Consider the following 21,267-nt stretch of genomic DNA (forward strand, 5'->3'; position numbering starts at 1 on the left):
TTCAAAATGCACAAAGAAAAATGAGAACTGAAATGAGAAATTAACCAATTCATAATTATAATTATAGGTTTAGATACTCCTGTCAGGGATGGAACAAGCAGACAAAAAAATCAGTAAGAATACAGAACACTGTTTAAAATAGTTCAGTAGCAAGTTGAACAAATTGACATTTATACATAACTCCTTTTTTTTTTAAAGATTTTATTTATTTATTTGACAGAGACACAGCGAGAGAGGGAACACAAGCAGGGGAAGTGGGAGAGGGAGAAGCAGGCCCCCCGCAGAGCCTGGGGATCATGACCCGAGCCAAAGGCAGACGCTTAAGGACTGAGCCAGCCAGGCGCCTCTCCCCCCTTTTTTTTTTTTTACAGAGAGAGAGAATGGGAGAGAGCATGAGGTCGGGAAGGGGCAGAGAGAGAATCTTAAATAAATTTCAATTATTTAAATCATATTAAGGCAGTGCTTGAAAGTGCTTATATTAGAAGAGAAAAAAGTTGTTAGGTCTAAGCTTAAAAATATAGAAATTAAAAGAGAAAATTAAAATCAAAGTACAGCTGACCCTTGAACAATGCGGGGATGGGGGTTTGGAGTGCCAACCCCAGCACCGGTGAAAATCCACATGTAACTTTATGGGGCGCTGGGCTGGCTCAGTCGGTGGAGCATGCGACTCTTGATCTTGGGGCTGTATGTTCGAGCCCCATGTTGAATGTAGAGATTACTTAAAAATAAAATCTTTAAAAAAATCCATATATAACTTTAGACTCCCCAAAATTAACCAAGAGCCTACTGTTGACTGGGAAGCGTTACTGATAACAGAAAGAGCCAATTAACACATATTTTATATGTATATGTATTATGTATTATATTCTTACAATAAAGTAAATTAGAGAAAAGCAAATGTTATTAAGAAAATCATTAGAAAAAAAAAAAAAACAAAAAGAAAATCATTAGGAAGAGAAAATACATTTACAGTACTGTACTATATAAAAAAATTCACAGATAAGTGGACCTGAGTGTTCAAACCTCTGTTGTTTAAAAGTCAACTGTAATTAAAAAGAAGAGAAACAATAAAGTATATATGGAAATAGATTATAAAAAGATGAACAACAGTAAAAAAAAAAAAGTCAATGAAAGCAAAAGTTGTTTATTTGGAAAGATCACTAAGATTAACAGACTTTTAGCTAGACTGAGAAAGAAAAAACAAGACAGGAAATATTACCAATATGAGGATAAAAGATCACTGGAGAGCCTATATGGATTAAAAGGATAATGGAATATTATGGACAATGTTTTGCAATAAATTAGACAAATGAACTTGTAAGACACAAATGATCAAAATTGACTAAGAAAAACAGAAAACATGAAAAGCCTTTGAAATTGAACTCAAAATTTAAAAACTTCCAAAAAGGAAAACTCCATGTCTAGATGCTTTACTAGTGAATGCTATCAACCTTTCAAGGAAGAAATAATACCAATCCTAAAGAAACTATAAGAAGTAGAAGAGAATGAAACACATCCCAACTCAATTTATGAAGTCAGCAATACCCTGATAACAAAACCAGACGAAGACATTATAAGAACAGAAAATTAAGTCCCATACTCACTCATAACAAAAGACGTAAAGATCCATAAGGAAATACTAGCAAATTGAATCCAGCAATGCAAAAGGATAATACATGACCACAAAATACAATTAACCCAGATATACAAGGCTGAACTTACTGTTAGAAAAATCAACCGATGCTATTCACCGTGTTAATAGAATTAATATTTATTAGATAATTTAATGAAGAAAAAAAAGTATTTGACAATCTTCCATACCTATTACTGATAAAAAAAAATCTCAACAGATTAGGAACAGAAGGGAGCTCAGTCAACCTGAAACAGGACATCTATGAAAAACCAACAGTCAACATCTAATTTATGGTAAAAGATTAAATATTTTCCCCCAAAACCCAGGAACAAGGCAAGGATGTCCATTCTCATTAGTTCTTTTTTTTTTTTTTTTTTTAAAGATTTTATTTATTTATTTATTTGAGAGAGAGAGAATGAGAGAGAGAGTGCACACATGAGAGGGGGGAGGGTCAGAGGGAGAAGCAGACTCCCTGCCGAGCAGGGAGCCCGATGCGGGACTCTGCGGGACTCGATCCTGGGACTCCAGGATCATGACCTGAGCCGAAGGCAGTCACTTAACCAACTGAGCCACCCAGGCATCCCCATTCTCACTAGTTCTATTCAACATTTTATCAGAAGACCTAACCTTGAAATAAAGTACAAAAGCAAAAACAAAACAAACAAAACCCCACCATAATAAAAGACATAGAGATTGGAAAGGATGAAGTAAAAACTATTTTGTTTGAAAATGACATGATTATGTACATACAAAATCTTAAGGAATGTATAAAAAAAGCTAGCAGAACTAACATTTCAATTTAGGAAGACTGCAAGGAAACAAGGTCAATTTTAAAAACAGCAGTATTTCTGTGTATTAGCAACTAATAATTAGAATATGAAATAAAAATATAATTCTATTTATAATGCCTCTCTAAACTTGAAATACTCAGGAATAAATTTATTAAGATAAATATAACACCTATAAGATAAGAATCACAAAACACTGCTGAGAGAAACTGAAGACCTAAATAAATGGGGAAATACACCATAGTCATTGATTGACTCAATATTAATAAAATACAATTCTCCATAGATTGGTTACATAGATTAAGTGCAATCCCAATCAAAATGTGAAGTTGCTGCTAAATTTCACATAGAAAGGACCCAGAATAACCAAATCACTTAAATTTTAGGGGGACTCACACTACAGGATTTTAAGACTTACTATAAAACTGGAATAATCAATCAAAAAAAAAAAACTGGAATAATTAAGGCAGCAGTGTATTGGAGAAAAATGCCATTGGTCAATGAAACAGAATTTAAAGTCTAGAAATATCTCTATACATATATGGTTGACAGATTTTCAAAAACGTTACAAAAGTAATTCAAAGAGAAAAGGATAACCATTTCAATGATACTAAAATAATTTCATATCCATATGAAAGAAAAAACCATTAACCCTTACCTTACACTGTAAACAAAAATAACTCAAGATACATCATAGACCTAAATGTAAAAAAGCTAAAGCTATAAAACTTCTAGAAGAAAACTTGGAAAAAATCTTTGTAACTTTGGAAAAGGTGAAAATTTCTTGGATAAAACACAAACCACAAAAGAAAAAAATTGGTTAGTTGAAACTTCATCAAGAATTTAAAAGCAACTGTTAAGAAAAACCACTGTTCAAGGAAAGAAAAAGGTAAGCCACAGAATGCAATAAAATATAGTTGAGAAGCACATGAAAAGATGTCTCACATCACATTATTCAGTGAAATGCAAACTGAAACTACAATGAGATAACACTATAAATTCACAAAAATGGGGGCGCCTGGTGGCTCAGTCAGTTGGGCATCTGCCTTCGGCTCGGGTCGTGATCCTGGGGTCCTGGAATTGAGCCCCACATTGGGGTCCCTACTCAGCAGGGAGTCTGGTTCTCCCTCTGCCCCTCCCCCACTCATGCTCATTCTCTCTTAAATAAATAAATAAAAATCTTTAAAAAAAAATTCACAAAAATGGTTGAAATTTAAAAGACTGACAACACCAAATGTTGGCAAGGATATAGAGAAACTTTCATACACTGTTGCTAGAAACATAAAATGGTACAAATACTCTGAGAAATGGCAGTTTATGATAAAACTAAACACATACCTACCCTATGACCAAGAAAATTCAAAATATATGTCTGAGCAGACTTGCACAAGAATGTTCACAGCTAGTTTATTTACAGTAGTCAAAAATTTAAAACTGCCCAGGTGTTTATCAAAAGGAGAAGGCCTAAATAAACTGTGGTATATTCAGACAATGGACTACTACTACTCAGTAATAAAGAGGAATGAGCTCCTTTTATATGAAACATGGATGAATCTCAAGAACAACATGCTTGGGGGCCCCTGGGTGGCTCAGTCGTTAAGCGTCTGCCTTCGGCTCAGGCCATGATCCCAGGGTCCTGGGACTGAGCCCCACATCGGGCTCCCTGCTCCGCGGGAAGCCTGCTTCTCCCTCTCCCACTCCCCCTGCTTGTGTTCCCCCTCTCGCTGTGTCTCTCTCTGTCAAATAAATAAAATCTTAAAAAAAAAAAAAAAAAAGAACTAGACGCTTGGTCAAAGAAGGTTTACACAAAGGCGTACACACTGTATAATTCAAGTTCATGAATAGGTGAAACTAAGCTATAGTGAAAATAATAAAAAATAGCATTGCCTCTGGGGTAATGGGTACTGGACTGACTGGAAAAGGGTTTAGAGAGAATTTTCTGGAATGATGCTATGTTGTATAACTTGATACACGGGTGTATGTATTTGTCAAAACTCACCTAATGGCACATGTTAGTTTTGTGCACTTCACTGTATACGAACTTCACATTAAAAAAAAAGAAGTGGGGAGATGAACCATGAGAGACTATGGACTCTGAGAAACAAACTCAGGGTTCTAGAGGGGAGGAGGGTCAGGGGATGGGTTAGCCTGGTGATGGGTATTAAAGAGGGCACGTATTGAATGGAGCACTAGGTGTTATATGCAAACAATGAATCATGGAACACTACATCAAAAACTAATGATGTAATGTATGGTGATTAACATAACATAATAAAATAAAATTTAAAAAAAAGTGTGTGTGTGTTGTGTGTGTATAGTTATTTATATGTATGATGAAGTGTTGAGGGGTAAAATCTATTGATGTCCACCATTTATTTCAAAATGCATCACAAAATGAGATAAACTGATGAATGAAAAGAGGAATGGATAAATGTACCAAAACAAATATATCAAAATGTTAGCTGCAGAATCTAGCTAGTGTATATATGGATATTCATTGTACAATTCTTTCATATTTAAAATTACCATAATAAAATGGAAAAAAAATCATCCTATTTTTAAACTAAAAGTTACAAGAGACTTAAAAATGTTCAGGCATAGGGGTGCGTGGGTGGCTCAGTTGGTTAAGCATCCAACTCTTGGTTTCAGCTCAGGTCAGGATCTCAGGGTCATGAGACTGAGCCCTGCATCAGGCTCCACATTCAATGCAGAGCCTACTGGAGATTCTCTCTCCTTCCGGTTTCTCTCTGCTCTTCCCCCCGCTCTCTCTCTCTCTCAAGTAAATAAATGAATTCTTTAAAAAATGTTCAGGCATATTTGAAAAAGAACCAAATGTTACTTATAGAAATGAAAAATATAATGGCTAAAATTTTTAAAACCTCAATAAACAGTGTTACGTAGTTATATGAATTCACAGAAAAAACCAAATCACTTAAGAGCAAAATGGACAAAAGATTTGAACACACTCTTCACAAAGAGGAACAAAGAATAAAACATGAAAAGTTACTCAACCTAAAAGCAATTTCAGAAATAAAAATTAAAACCACTATGAACTACTAATTTATACCCATTAGAGTCACATGATATAAAGTAAGACTGCAACAAGTGGTGAGGATTAGAGCAAAAGTAACTCTTACACACTGCTAGTGAGTGTAAATTGATACAACCACTTTGCAAAACATTTGGCATTACCTAGTAAAGTTGGAAGATGCTTATATAATCTGACCTCACATCCCAGTATAGAAAATCTTATACATGTGTACCAGGTAACTGATAGAAGATTTCACAGTGGCATTGTTTATAATAATAAAAAAATGGAAACAACCTAAATACCCATTATCAGTAGAATGGACAAGAAATTTTTGATATACAGTCAAACAATCGAATCCTATAGCACACTGAAAACAAATGGATGAAAGTTACAGTTGTCATCAACTTGGCTCAATCTCAGGACTATAATAGTAGGTGAAAAAAAGCAAGCTGTAGAAGAATACAAACAATTTGGATCCATCAACATGTTGTGTAGGAATATAAATAATACATATGGCAAAGCTATAAAGAAAAACGAATGATAATTATAAAATTCAGGATTTTAATTTCATTTGAGAGAGAGATAGGATCCGGGAAGGGCCTAAAAGGTAATGAAAATGTTCTACTTCTTAAACTGGCATTCAGATGTGCCTTATATGGGTCATCTTTATATGTCATAATAATTTGTAAATATTATTTTGAATCTATTAAAATTTTATTTAATACAGTATATTTAATAAAATATAATACATGATTCCTAAATACCTAAAATGGTAAAATTGGTCTTTAATAATATTCTTTGCCTACCCGAAAAATCTTGTGCATCCTCATGGTGGCTGAACAAAAGATAAATCTTGTGAGAAGCAAGCGAAGAAATTCATCTCCAAAAAACTGGAGAAATGCTTGATCTGCAAAGAGGAGAAAGATGACAGTAAAAAGATGCTTAAAAGAAAAACCCATTTCAAAGGGGAAGAAAGTTCGAAAACCTTCTCAACTTTCCTGCCTTCAATAAATACCTTTAAAAATTCAAACAATTTCAACAATATAAAACCATTATAGTATGTTAAGTGTTCAGTTAGATTAGTAGGGTACCTATTGAACGTGAATGGGTCAGTAGCTGGGCAATATCACGGTTGATTTTTCGAAGATATTCTTGACATTTTTCCCATAGGCCTCTGCGCATGCTTGACAATCCAGAGACAAATAGGAAGGCCATTAGAGGATTGTTCAAAAAGAGAGTGAAGAGGCTACCTCGTTGAGATTGATCTGTAATAACAAACATGTTATATATATATAGACAACAGTTTTGCAAAAGATAAGAGATCTATTTGAGGAATATTTTAATATAATGATATTATACAAAATTAAAGCTATATCATTAAAACATAATTCAATAAAGCAGATTCTGCATGGAACTACAAAAACATCCCAGGTACGCTGCTTTCTGCTGAACAAACTTAAGAGAGAGCGTAGGAAACTTAAGAGAAATGGAAAAGGAATATATTCCTTTGTCTTTTTCACTCCAACTAACAAATTTTATCCAAATATGGCAAGTACATGGGTGGTTCATGATAGAATTCTCTGATGAGTACTAGAATTGGCCATCTTTTTCATTCCCTTTTGTTAGTTGCTCTTTCTCGCCTATCCCCTAAATATCAATATTTTCTCTCTTTGACCCTACACATTGCTGATCTCACCTACTCCCACAATTTCAGTTATCACTTACATGCCTACTGATGCCCAGTCCTCTTATCTGCAGCCTAGATCGAGCTCACCGGGTCTAGAACTGCACTGTCCTACTGTAGCTACAGGATACTTCAAACGTGACTGGTCCAAAGTGAGCTGCACCGTGAAATGTAAAATATATGTAGGATTTCAGAGCCTCACTACAAAAAGATATATTAATTTCACCTGTTAAACCTTTTTTTAATGTGGCTACTAGAAAATTCAAAATTACACGTGACTTACATTATCTTTCTATTGAACAGAGCTGCTCTAGACTACAATATTCAACCTAAGTTTCAAAGGTAACCTCAAACCCAACTTGTCAGAAATTGAAAGCAAATTCTTCCCTTTTGTTCTCTACAAATCTGCTTCTTATGCAGTACCATCATTTACCAGCATCTTAGCCAGAAACCTGGAAGTTCACCTCTGCCTCCTTCCTCTCCCTTGTTCCCTCATATCCAATCCATCACCAAATCCTGTTGGCTCTTTGGGCTTAGTATCTTTTGAAGCCACGACCATCTCCCTATTTCCATCAGTGCTCCTCTCCAACCCATTCTCCACAAGGTTAATGAATGCTCTTCCATGCTACTCTTCTGTTCACAATCTTTTGATGGCACCCCATTGTCCTCCATTTTAATCTCTTCACAAATCCTAAAAGGTTTTTCATGATTCAGTCACACAATCCCACACCCTATCCTTCCACTAGCAGGAAGTACTTTAATTTCTCTAAATGTTCCATAAACTGGGGCACCCGGCTGGCTCAGTGGGTAGAGCACACGACTCTTGATCTTGGGGTTGTGAGTTCAAGCCCCATGTTGGGTGTAACAATTACTTAAAAATAAAATCTTAAAAAAAAAGTTCCATAAACTCTCTCATCACAGAGCTCTTATGTCTGGGCTCACAGGCTATTGCTCTGCTAGAACACTCTTGTTAACCATGTCCCAGCTCCATATAATTCTATATAACCTTCAACTCCACTCTGACATCTTTTTATCCATTTTCTTCACCTGCAAGGGCTGCTCAGGAGTTCCTCTTACATGTTCCATATGCTTCCTTCTATGAACCACTAATAGCACCTATAAGAAATGCCTCTTAGGTTGTCTGTATCTTTGGCTAGACATTTGGCTCTGTGAGGAACATACTGTGTTTGTCTGGTCAGAGTGTTAACTCCAGCGCCCAGCACAGAACCTGATAAATAAATGCTGAATAAATGTTTGTTGTACAGATGATGTAACTCGTGGTTCAAGGGAGAACTGGAGACTTTAGTTACTAGAGGTGCAGGAACCTAATTAGACATCCCCAAATTTAAGTATCTGCTAGCTTTGTGCTCAGATGGGCCATATTTAAGGGATTAGACGTCTAAGCTTTCTAGCACAAAGATATGATACTGGACCAAAAAGTGTTAAGGTTGTATACTACAACTAAGTGTGATAATAAGCATTAATAATAATGACCATTAAAAAATGAGTTAGCACATATTGAATACTTACTATATACCCAAAATTATTTAACGAGGAAGTACTATTACTATCTCCATTTGATAGGAAAGAAACAGGCACAGAATGGCTATGTAACTTCCCAAGGTCACACAGCTAGTCAGTGGCTGAGTCGGAATTCAAATTCAATCAGCTTACCTCCAGAGTCTCTGTTTTTACCCTCTATGCAATAAAGCCTTTCGGAACAAATAATCTTGGTATTAACCCATTAGCTCATGCAGTTTTAAATAAAGCTGCACCTTAATAGGACAAATTGACAGCAGAAAGCACTCTTAAGTAACTGGAAGGGGTTACATTTCTCCAGAAATGACAGGAAACAGGTTAACAAAGTCCTCAAAGCAGGAGAATTTTACCGTTGTTTGAAGGTAAGTTCTATCCCTTAGTAATTCCACTTTTGGATACAAGAACGTAATATTTCTACATGGTTTTTTTCCCTGTTAAATAGCAAAACTTACCTTAAAACAACGGTGAAAAGTCTCCAGCTTCTCTCAGGCTCTCAAATGCTGACCATCAGTTCCTGTGTCAAACTATGTCAGTAGACAGGGCTTCTGGCTGGGAAGGAGCAGTAAAATGCTATCTCCCACAGAGAGACATCAGCACTACTCACAGTCAGGGAGATGGTGAAACAGTGACAAGGACTGCTAAAACACGGTTAAGGTTTGTTTAGTTTTTACCTAGCTTAACGACTGGGAGTTGGAATTAGATTTTATTTTACGTGTTGCTTATCAAGGACAAATTATTAAAGACAGTCTTTCATTTCTCAGCCATCTGAGAAACAGCCATAACCCGGACACACTGTCTCCCTAGCACACTGAAAATAGGTGCTTTTATTTTAAAAATACAACAAGGTAAAAATGTGAATAAAAGAAACCCTTTAAGTTGTGCCAGTAAGGTTATCCTAACTCTCAGGCATAGGCTGAGAAGTTTTTCTAGACCAGAAATCATATAGTTTTAAAAGATGCCTAAAATAGGGGCGCCTGGGTGGCTCAGTCAGTTAAGTGGCTGCCTTCAGCTCAGGTCATGATCCCAGGGTCCTGGGATCAAGCACCGCATCGGGCTCCCTGCTCGGCGGGAAGCCTGCTTCTCCCTCCGCCTGCCACTTCCCCTGCTTGTGCTCTCTCTCTCTCTCTCTGTCAAATAAATAAATAAAATATTTAAAAAAAAAAAAAAAGATGCCTAAAACATGTAGCCAGAGATACAGGAAATCATGTTGCATGAAGGGCGACACGCACACCAAAACAAAAACAAAAACAAAACAAAACAAAAAACACCTGCAAAACAAATTTTAAAATTCACAAATCATGAGTTCCCCAACAGTAAGGGACCAAAAACACCCTTTCTCAGGGATGATTTATCATTTCTTTTAGAATTATCTCAAGACCTAATGGCAGCGCATTAAAGAAGTCTAGTTGTTGGCAAGACTTCTGGGTTTATTTCAGACTGACACCTGCCACGTGAAGCACCGTAAATCAACATGTGATCATTATAGGTGGGGAGACAAAGATTAGTATTATTCAAAATGCAGACAGTGTTTATTTGCAACCTATGGATATAACAGGTAATGACCACATACCTTGTAAAGCTTTGGGATATGCTGTAGGAGAAAGCAAGCAGACTAGTGGCTGTCCAAATAAGTTTGTGAAATTCTGCAACATATAAGAATTTAAAACTTTCATTAAAAATTTGACCAAAGATAGTTACTCAGTAATTTTCCAAAGCACGTCATCAGTGTATATAGGGCCCTTTTACTCATAAGCAGATGCAGAAACATCAATAACAGCTGAACAGACTGCCATCCATGTATAACTACCAAGGATAATAGACTTTCTTACAATAGTGAAGTTTACTAAAAGTAAACTATTTATTTTTAAAATAAAGGCATAGACATAGTTGCGGTGTTATAGGGAAAGATCGTCTGGCTATCTGCCAAAAGGCCACCCCAATGGGCAATGTACACCAATTATTTACAAGGGTGGATTTTCCAAGCTCTAGAATCTGGCTCTCCATCTTACAGGCTCTAAAACCTGACTTGCTGGGGAGTAATCAGAGAAGACTGCAACCATTTCTCATTGTGAATCAAATTAACTGCTTACACAGAATGATGTATAAAACCAGAATGTCAATATGTTAATTTACAGTGAGAATCAAAGCTGATACTCAAACTAGAACACTCTTTGCCTGATTAAGGATATCCATCTCTAAAGGATAAAAAGACACAATATGTTCTTAGAGAGAAACCCATTCTAAAGATATCATTACACTAATTTATTAAAATTTGAACCAACCTCAATAAAAATGGCCACAGATATTTTTTCCTGCAACTGAAAAAAATAATTCTAAAGTTCATATGGAAAAAGTAGATTAGCCAGGAAAACTCTGAAAAAGAAGAACAAAGAGAGGGAACTAGATTCATGAGATACTGAAACATACTTTAAAGCCTCAGTAACTAAAAATATGTGGCGCTGGCATAAGAGTAGGCAGAAGACCAATGGAAGAGAACAAAGAATCCAAAATTAGACCCCAAAACAGACAGGACTTCAGTATATATGATAAAGATGATAGTTCAAATTAGGAAGTAGGAAAATTCGGAGTGCCTGGCTGGCTTGGTTGGAAGAGCATGTGACTCTTGATCTCAGAGTCGTGAGTTCAAGTCACACGCTGGGTGTGGAGAGTACTTAAAATAAATTAATAAAATAAAATTTTTAAGAAAGTAGGAAAACTTGATGGCTAGATGGCTATCCCGTAGGGAAAAACCTGGATAGCCGTCATAAAAAAAGTTGGCTCCATACTTTGCACCACGCACTTGGATAATTCCAAATATATCAAAGATTTAAATGTAAAAAAAAAAAAGCAATAAAAGTGCTGAAAGAAAATATAAGAAAGTAAGTGTTATTATTTTATAACCGAGATCTTTCCAACTATTATGATTAAGATTCATAAACCCTGGGGTGCTGGCTGGCTGGCTCAGTTGGAAGAGCAAGCAACACTTGATCTTGGGTCATAAGTTCAAGCCCAATGTTGGGTGTAGAGATTACTTAAAAAATAAAGAAACTTAAAAAAAAAAGATTAATAAACCCAGTTACAAAATCAAAGGCTTGTGCATAGTAAAATACAGCATAAGCTAAATCAAAAGTGAAATGATGAATTGGGGAAAATATTTGCAAGGCACATTACAAAGATTAATCTCCTTAATATAGAAAGAGCTTCTCCAAATCCGTAAGAAAAAGACCACTGATCCAATAGAAGAATGAGTGGAAGACAACAGGGAATTCACAGAAGAGGGAATAAAACTAACTCAAATACATGAAAAAGATGCTTAACATTACTGATAAGAGAAATAAAATCAAAGCTATGCTACAATATCATTTTTTAACCTACCAGTTTAACAAAATTTCCAAAAGTTTGAGAATATACACTGTTGGCAAGAATATGAGGAAACAAATACTCATATGTAGATGATAGGAGTATAAATTGGAACAAATTCTTTAGAAGACAATTTGGCAGCATCTATATTCCATTAACACAGGAATTCTACAACTAAAAATTTATACTAACAATATATTCTCAAACCTGTGAATAACATTAAGCCCTAAGTTACTCCTTGCAGCACTGGTAGTAATAGTAAAGACTAGAAACAACCAAATGACCAGCAACAAGGGATTGATTAGTAAAATGGTAAAATAAATTCTGGCACAACCATACAATGGAATACTATGCAGTTATTAAAAAAAAAAAAAAAGAACAAAGAAGTTCTTTATGAAGGGATATGGAAAGATCTCCAACATTTTTTTTTTTTTTTTTGAGAGAGAGAGCAGGGTGGGAGGGGGGCACAGAGGGGAAAGGGAGAAGGAGAGAATCTTAAGCAGGCTCCACGCCCAGCATGGAGCCCGACACGGGGCTCAATTTCATGACCCTAAGATCATGACCTGAGGCAAAATCAAGAGTTGGGACGCTTAACTGACTGAGCCACCCAGGCGCCCCTCCAACATTTCTCATTAAGTGAAAACGAAGTTGTATATAGCATGTTAACTGCCATTTATATAGCTAAGACTATGTATTTGTTTTGGCTTATATATATGTTAAAAAAATTCTAGAAGGATAAACAAGAAACAGACAACAGTGATTACCCATAGAGAGAAAGAGAGTAACTGAGTGAATCGAGACTGGGAGGTATAAAGAGATATAATAAGCCTTTTTAAAATTTTTGATTTTGTGAATTTGTGAATACAGTATCAATATAAAAAATTAAACAAGTAAATTAGCAATTTCTTGCAATCAAAACAAAGGGAGTAAGTTGAATGATATTAAGGAGCATTCTTCAGATAAGGCAGCTTGAGCCATTTATCTACACTGCAGAGATGGCCTTCTGGATCTTTGGCCATGATGATCTTGTTCTTGGATAGTGTTAAAATGCAGATGGCTATTATTTATGTCCCAAGGTCTCCTTTTTCTTTGCTTCCCTTGTTGACCAACCTTTCTCTTCTTCTTCTTTTTTTTTCCCCCCCATACTGTGTGGAGAGAGTTGCCTAACAAGCCTGACTGCAAGCCTGACTGCCTGCTTACAAGGCTGGCCACAGGCTGGCTTCTGGGGACTTAGATTTGGGGAGGGTTCCCACCATTAGCAGAACTGGTAAGAGCAATTCACTTTACCTGGACTGTATAAACAAGATGGTTTATGCTGAGCACCTGCTTTTCTTCTGGGACAATGGCATGTTAGTATGTGCCAGGCAGAGGCTGCCTACACAATGAGTCCCCAGTGAAAACCGTGGGCACTGAGTCCCTAGTGAGCCTCGCTGGTAGACATTTCACCCATGTTGTCTTGTCTCACTTGTAAGAAGAACTGAGAGCATCCCGTGTGACGTCACTGGCCTCTTGGAAGTTTGTGCCTGCTTTTCTCTGGACTTGATAGCATGTGCCTTCTTCCTTTGAGATCTTGCGCTGTATCCTTTTACTGTGATAAATCTTAGTAGTGAGTGTGATTATATGCTGAGAATTACCACTCCTCGTGAATCGCTGAGCCTGGGGGTGACCTTGGGGACCTCTGATTTCCTCCTATCAGATTATATTTAAATATTAGGCCTGGGAAACAGTTTCTTTAAGGATACCTTGCATGCCTCTGTTCTAACCCATTCAGTAATTAATTTTATAGTTTAATTCCCATAGGATTATCTTATTTCTTTATTGTTTTATATGATTTAATGCTATTATGTTTAAAAAATTATGGCTAATGTATGTAAACGGAATACACACTGAAGAAAATTTTTTAAAGATTTTATTTGTTTATTTTAGAGAGAGAGAGAGCATGTTGAGTGGGCAGAGGGGCAGAAGGAGAGGGAAAGAGAGAGAATCCTCAAGCAGACTCCCCACTGAGCAAGGAGCCTGACACGGGGCTCGATTCCATGACCCTGAGATCATGACCAGAGCTGAAACCAAGAGTTGGCCACTTAACCAAATGAGCTACCCAGGTGCCCCAATACATTGCAGAAATTTTAACTTGCTATAGCTCATATAAACACTGCTATTCATTTTTATATATTCATCCCATATCTAACTACTTTGCTGAATTTGTATGCATATTTTTTCTGTGATTCCTTAGGATTTTCTAAATATAAAATTGTATCATTTATAATTAAGAATTTCTATTTCTTTTCAATATTTTTAATTTTTTAAAAAAGATTTTATTTATTTATTTGACAGAGGGAGAGAGCACAAGGAGGGGGAATGGCAGGCAGAGGGAGAGGGAGAAGCAGGCTCCCTGCTGAGCAAGGAGCCTGATGCGGGACTCAATCCCAGGACCCCAGGACCAGGACCTGGGCTGAAGGCAGGTGCTTAATGGACGAGCCACCCAGGCGTCCCTCAGTATTTTTTTAAAAGATTTTATTTATTTATTTGACAGAGAGCAAGCGAGAGAGCAGGGGGAGCGGCAGGCAGAGGAGAAGCAGGCTCCCTGCTGAGCAAGGAGCCCAATGTGGGGCTCCATCCCAGGACCTTGGGATCATGACCTGAGACAAAGGCAGACACTTAACTGACTGAACCACCCAGCCGTCCCTCTTTCTTTTCAATATTTACACCTCTTATTAGTCTGGACAAACTTTTTCATTGTTTTATTTTGGGAATGTTAAACAATTCTGGTCAGGACTAAAACAAGATCAATCACAAGGATGATAGCAGGCACTCTCTTTTTCTTGCTTATTTTAACTAAGAATACTTTTAATGTTTCTCACTTGAAGTCCAAAATTGGCTACTTAATATAGTAGCTTTTCATCATAAGCTGAGGTTTTTTTTTTTTTTTTTTAAATTAAGAATGAGTACTGGAGGGATGCCTGGGTGGTGCAGTCGGTTAAGTGTCCGACTCTGGCACAGGTTGCGATCTCAGGGTCATGGGAGTGAGCCCCAAGTGGGGCTCCATGCTCAGCGTGGAGTCTGCTTGGGTTTCTCTCTTCTTCTCCCTCTACCTCTCCCCCCACCACACTCTCTCTCTAAAATAAATAAATCTTAAAAAAAAAAAGAATGTGTACTCAGGGTGCAGGGTGCCTGCGTGGCTTAGTTGATTAAGTGTCCAACTCTTGATTTTGGCTCAGGTCATGATCTCAGGATCTTGGGATTGAGCCCCGAGTAGGGCTCCACAACCAGTGGGAAGTCTGCTTGAGGATTCTCTCCTAATGCCCCTTGCCCCACTTGAGCGCTCTCTCTCAAATGAATAAATCTTAAAAAAAAAAAAAAAAAAAGCGCGCTAAATTTATTTATAAAATAAATTATTATTTTAAAAGAATGGGTACAAAATGACCCCTAAGTTAAGCATGTGATTTTTCTTATTTATCCTATTGGCATAGTATATAATATTGATTGATTTTCAAAAAATTCATGTATAATTCAAACTCTTTTGTTAGATTATTCTCTTAATCCATTTACTAGTCTATTTACTAGTATTTTATCTTTTTCTAATCTATACTGATAAACTAATCTGGGGTAGGGTTTTCTTTTGTGTGTGTTATTTGTGTCTTGAAATAGTCAATATCATAATAATTTCTATCATTTACTGAGTGCTAATACTACTTTTCAGGGATTATCCTAGGCTTCATAGATCATAACTTGTAATCTTAACAATACTGTAAGATCAGTATTGCCAACCTATTTTACAGAGAAAGAAAAAAAGGCACAGAAAAGACCAAGGACATGCTCAAGGTCATACAAGTGTCTTGTGACCTAATTGCTATTGAATGGATAGTTCTGATCTTCATTGCTCTGGAATTGTATATTTGATTCTAAAAGTTTAGAAGTATTTACTGGTGAACTCCAAAGGGCTAGCCTTTCTTGTGGGGGAAAAAGAGATAACTTCGATCATTTCCCTCTATTTCATACCCTGATTGGGTTTTTCTGATTTCCTTCTTACAGCCATTATCTATTTAACAGATAGTTTAAAACATCTTTACAACTTTAAAACAGTACATAGTATTGTTTTTAAAGCTCTCTTTTCTTCAACAAATACTCCTTGAACCTACTGACTAGAGACTGTTCTAGGTGGTAGGAATACAGCAGTAAACAAAACAGATTTAAAAAAGAAAAAAACTTGTTTTCCTGGAGCTGGCATTTAGATGGGTGTGGAGGTGGCAGGTAGAGACCCACAGTAAACAAAGCAGTTACGTAATACAGAAGGTGACTAGTGCTACACATGGAAAAAGACAGCAGAATATGCTTAGCAGCACAGACTTTACAATAAGATTGTTTAAATCCCAACTCAGCCACCTACTAGCTGTGTGTGTGACCTTGGGCAAATTACTTAACCTTTCTGTGGCTTGATTTTCTTTTTTCTTCTTCTTCCCTTTTTCTTTTTTTTAAGATTTTTAATTTATTTATTTGAGAGAGAGCAGAGCGAGTGAGAGAGAACACGAGGGGCAGAGGGCAGAGAGAGAAAGAGAGAGCGAGAAGCAGGCTCCCCACTGAGCAGGGAGCCCAATGCGGGGCTCGATCCTAGGACCCTGGGATCAAGACCTGAGCCGAAGGTAGACGCTTAAGTGACTGAGTCACTCAGTGCCCCTGCCTTGATTTTCTTATCAGTAAAATGGGAATAATAAAAGGAACACATTGGGTTTCTAAGGATTAAACGTGTTAATATTTGTAAAGTGCCTAGAATAGTGTATGATACTACATAGATCATTAAAAAAAATAGAAGTGGATAAAGAATGCAGGGGAGGCACATGATATTAAATAGGGCAATCAGGGAAGACCCTATTGAGAAGCTTCAACCTATCAGACACCTGAATAACAAAGTGGGTGTCTTTGGAAGAGGATTCGGGGCAGAGGGAAGAGACACAAAGATCCTAAGCAGCTGACTGCCATGTATGTTAGAGGCATAGCAAGGTCAATGTGCTTGAAGAGAACTGATAGGGAGACTGGCAAGACAAAGGCTCAGAGACGCCTCTGAAGGGAGGAGGTGTGTGAGGGCAGATAACATGAAGCCTTCACTCTGGGTGAGATGAGGAGCCTAGGGATGAGATCTGACATACAGGCACGCTCTGTAGGGGAGCAAGGGCAGGAGGCATGGAGCTGCTTCAGTAGTTCAGGGGAGAGACAGTGGCAGCATCGGCCAGGTGAGGGCAGTGGAGGTGGTAAGATTCTGGATATAAATGGATGTGGGGTGTGAGGGAAAGAGGAGGCAAGTGTGAAACCAAGGATTTGGGCTGGGGCAACTATAAAGGTGCTCTGGGGAAAGCTGGAGGTGGAAGAGGTCCAGGGATTCTGTCTTGGGCATGGGAAATTTGCGATCTCGATTAGAATTACCAATCAGAGATCTGGAGCAGGTAGATTATATTTGAGTCTGCAGTAACAGAGAGAGGTCTGGGCTGGAGACAGGTTTGGAAACTGTCAGCACAGAGATCGTAATTAAAGTCATGAAACTAAATAAGGGCATCAAGGGAGTGAGTTGTAGCTGGAAAAAAGAGGAACAATGACAGAGGCCCAGGGCCACTCCAATGATAGGAGCTCACAGAGATGTGGAAAAACTAGCAGAAGAAACAGAAAATAAGCTGTCTCCAGATCTCTTTTGCCCTGAGGCAATCGAACAACTTGACTTTAGGTTTTAAAGATCTAATCCAGAGAAGGGGACCCCTGAGAGCAGGGTCTGCCTAAGATGGGAGTCTGATAGGAACCCAGCCCTGTTAAATTGGAATCCTAAAGGGCTATACCTTTCATGTAAGGATGAACCAAAACCAAACTTTTCACCTTCCTTCCCCATGACCACTCCTCAAGGGGCCTGCAAGGAAAATTTTCTCAGTACTGAACAGAGCAGAGACAAACAAAAAAACAAGAGTGCCCGAGGGTTGTAATTATAAGCTCCCCCTCTCACATGTTTGCAGCCCAAATTCATACCATGAAGGTAATCCTAAAAACATGGTCCCGACAAGGTAATGTCTCCAGGTGTCTAGCCAAAGCAGATACACACCATCCCTGGATGAAAGTATCTTCATTCTGGGGCTCAGTGAATTTCCCACAAACAGTTTTAAGAATAATGAGAAGAAACTGGTCAAAGGTCATCAAGCATTCAAGAATACAAAAATACCAAAGGGTGTCTTTCAGCAGCAAAAGCAGATTTCAGGTATAAGACTTATCAGATAGATAATAAACAATAAAATGAGTATGCTTATTAAGTTTAAAGAAATAAAGAACAAACTTGAAAACAGAAAAGAGGAAACTATAAAAAAGGCAATGAGTTATTTTTAAAAGGAACCAAACAGAACTTCTAGAAATAAAACACAACCAATATAAAACTCAACAAATGGGTTTATTTATTTATTTTTAAAAATTTATTTTATTTATTTATTTGAGAGAGAGAATGAGAGAGAGAGAAAGCACATAAGAGGTGGGAGGGTCAGAGGGAGAAGCAGACTCCCTGCTGAGCAGGGAGCCCGATGCAGGACTTGATCCTGAGACTCCAGGATCATGACCTGAGCCGAAAGCAGTTGCTTAATCAACTGAGCCACCCAGGCGCCCCAACAAATGGGTTTAAAAGCAAGTTAATCGCAGCTAAAGAAAGAATGTGTGAACTGAAAGACAGATCAGAAGAAATTATCCAAATCTCAACCAGATACACAAAAAGATAGAAAATGTAGAAGAGAAGTCAAGAGATGTGGAAGACACAGGGAGAATACTGTGCTAATAATATACATGTATGATGAGTTCCAGAAGGGGATGAAAGAGAAGCCAGGGTACTGCCAATATTTGAAGAGATAATGGCAGAGAATTTTCCAGCAATAATGAAAAACTCCAACATTTCAATTCAAGACATCCAACAAATCCCAACAGGTTATATAAAGAAACAAAATGTAGACATATCACAGTATAATTGTACAACACCAAAAAAAAAAAAAGAGAGAGAGCGAGAGAATGTCTTTCAAAGTAGCAAAGAAGAAATGGAATGAACACGGCTGACTGGCAGAAGAGCTTTTAACATGCTCTGGTTAGGAGGGTGAATGCCTTAATAGACTGCAGCAATCTGCAGCCATCAGTCAAATACCTTAGATGGGGCTGTTTACATAAATATCACTGTTTTGACAAATGCATAAGTCATGTTCACTGGCAGAGATCCAGAGATCTCTTCCAAAGAGAAGAAAGCAGAACTAAAGGACGTGTTGCCCAGAATGACTGAGGGGTTTGTTTTACTCCCACTAGTACTGTATTACTACAGATCAGGCCACTTCAACTTGCCCATTCCCTAATGACAATTTGAGAGCCAAAGAGTGGGCCATACTTGTTACACAGATCTTGGCATTTCAATCCCCCCCCCCCCGAAATGAGGCTTGGACTAACATGCAAAACTCCTCTTTTGCTAAGTGTGGAGAGAGGTTAGGCTTTGGAGTGAGAAAGGCTGCTGGAATCAATTAGGCAAAATACTTAACCTCCATAGGCAAAATTTCCTCATCTACAAAATAATAGCGTGTACCTCCATTTCATCATTCAACACATATTACTAAGAATATTTTAAGTGTAAAGCAATGGAGACATAAAGATACATGAATATACAAACATAAACACACATACAGACTTTAGGAAAAACAAAGCATAGTGCTGATAGTCAGATCCTTACATTCCAGGCAGAAGAGTTGAGTCTGCTCTGGTGAATATGACCAGACCATGAAGAAAGACCTGAAGATACTGACATCAGAGATTACCCAGCTAAGTGGTCCAGCTAGATTGTCACACTGAGCGTCTCAGAGTGACAAGCCCTATCCACAACCTCAAACATTCCGATCATTGTGCTAGCTTCCACTCTTAAATCTGAGCAAACATTACAATACCCTGAGCAAAGTCCCTAACATGAAATATATAGACAAAACCAAAGAGAAACAAATCAACATAGAGGAAAAAGATACCATGCAGGGAGAATTTTTAAATGATCAGTGGTATTTTCAAAGGTAAGAGAAGATGCTTCAGCCAAGATAAAAAAAAAAAAAAAACAAGACATATATGTGTATGCACATATGTCTTTTTTTTTTTTTAAGATTTTATTTATTTATTTGACAGAGACAGAGACAGCTAGAGAGGGAACACAAGCAGGGGGAGTGGAAGAGGGAGAAGCAGGCTTCCTGCTGAGCAGGGAGCCCGATGCGGGGCTCGATCCCAGGACCCTGGAATCGTGACCTGAGCCGAAGGCAGGCGCTTAACGACTGAGCCACCCAGGCGCCCCTGCACATATGTCTTATACACATACACATACATCTACATCTTTATGAAAGAAACATCCAGAAAACAAATGAGAAATCTCACAGGTTAGAAGACAAAGGCAATGGAATTTTCTAAAGAGCAAAAGGAGCAGGAGATGGAAAATAAAGGGCAAGAAAATCAGAGGACTAGACTAGAAGGTCCAATATAGAAATGACAGAAGGTCCCAAGGTCCCAAAAGACAGAACAGAGAAAATGAGGAAAGTCAAAAAATTGGATGGAGTTTCCATGTTGAAAGGACCCATGAAGTACATGCCAAGCAGCATGAAAAAGCAAACCCAGACCAGAGCACCCTGTTTAAGAAGTTGAAATACAATGGGGCTCAAAGTGACGATCCTATATGTTTCCAGAGTGTCCAGAGACTGAAAACAGTTCACATAAAAGAATCAAAAATGAGAATGCTTTTTTACTTCTTAGGAAATACTGGAAGCTGGAAAGCAATACAACAAACCCTTTCAAATTCTGAAGGGAAATAATTTCTAATCTCTACCAAAACCGTCATTCAAGCATGAGAGTAAATTAAAGAACAACTGAAGAAGTTCAAGACCTCAAATATTTTACCTCCTGTTCACCATTCTTAGGAAGTTGCTTGTGGAGATGCTGCACCAAGATGAGGGCAAATGAAATGAGAGTCCAAGAGGAAGACATGGGATTTGGGAAACAGAGAAGAGATGAAGACATCCCAGGATAATAATGAAATGAGATTCTGGGATGAGGGCTCTGTAGAGAGCACCTTCAGAGGCTCTGGGGGAGGGGGGTAATTTGGCGCCAAGAGAAAATTAAGAGACAGACACATCTGAACAACCTAAAAGAAGATGTAGGCGACTGGTGAGCAGATTGGGGCTGAATCAATGTGACATTCAGACAAAAACAAGGA

At 37.7% G+C, this 21,267-nt stretch overlaps 1 protein-coding gene across 5 annotated transcripts in view; it reads right to left on the reverse strand.

Annotated features, from left to right (window-relative positions):
- SCAI (suppressor of cancer cell invasion) overlaps positions 1-21,267 on the reverse strand; it is a 135,090-nt gene that overhangs the window by 11,666 nt on the left and 102,157 nt on the right. For 4 of the 5 annotated variants that reach the window (XM_032419093.1, XM_032419094.1, XM_032419095.1 and 1 more), the window contains 3 exons: positions 10,246-10,318; positions 6,544-6,717; positions 6,259-6,359 (listed from right to left, as the gene is read on the reverse strand). In XM_032419093.1, the coding sequence (XP_032274984.1) occupies positions 6,259-6,359; positions 6,544-6,717; positions 10,246-10,318 (348 nt within the window). Of the gene's footprint in view, positions 1-6,258; positions 6,360-6,543; positions 6,718-10,245; positions 10,319-21,267 lie in introns of those variants that run through there. The other variant, XM_032419097.1, reaches the window with a different exon arrangement.

This window comes from Phoca vitulina, unplaced genomic scaffold (genome assembly GCF_004348235.1).
Source record: "Phoca vitulina isolate PV1807 unplaced genomic scaffold, GSC_HSeal_1.0 scaffold21, whole genome shotgun sequence".
Classification (NCBI taxonomy): domain Eukaryota; kingdom Metazoa; phylum Chordata; class Mammalia; order Carnivora; family Phocidae; genus Phoca; species Phoca vitulina.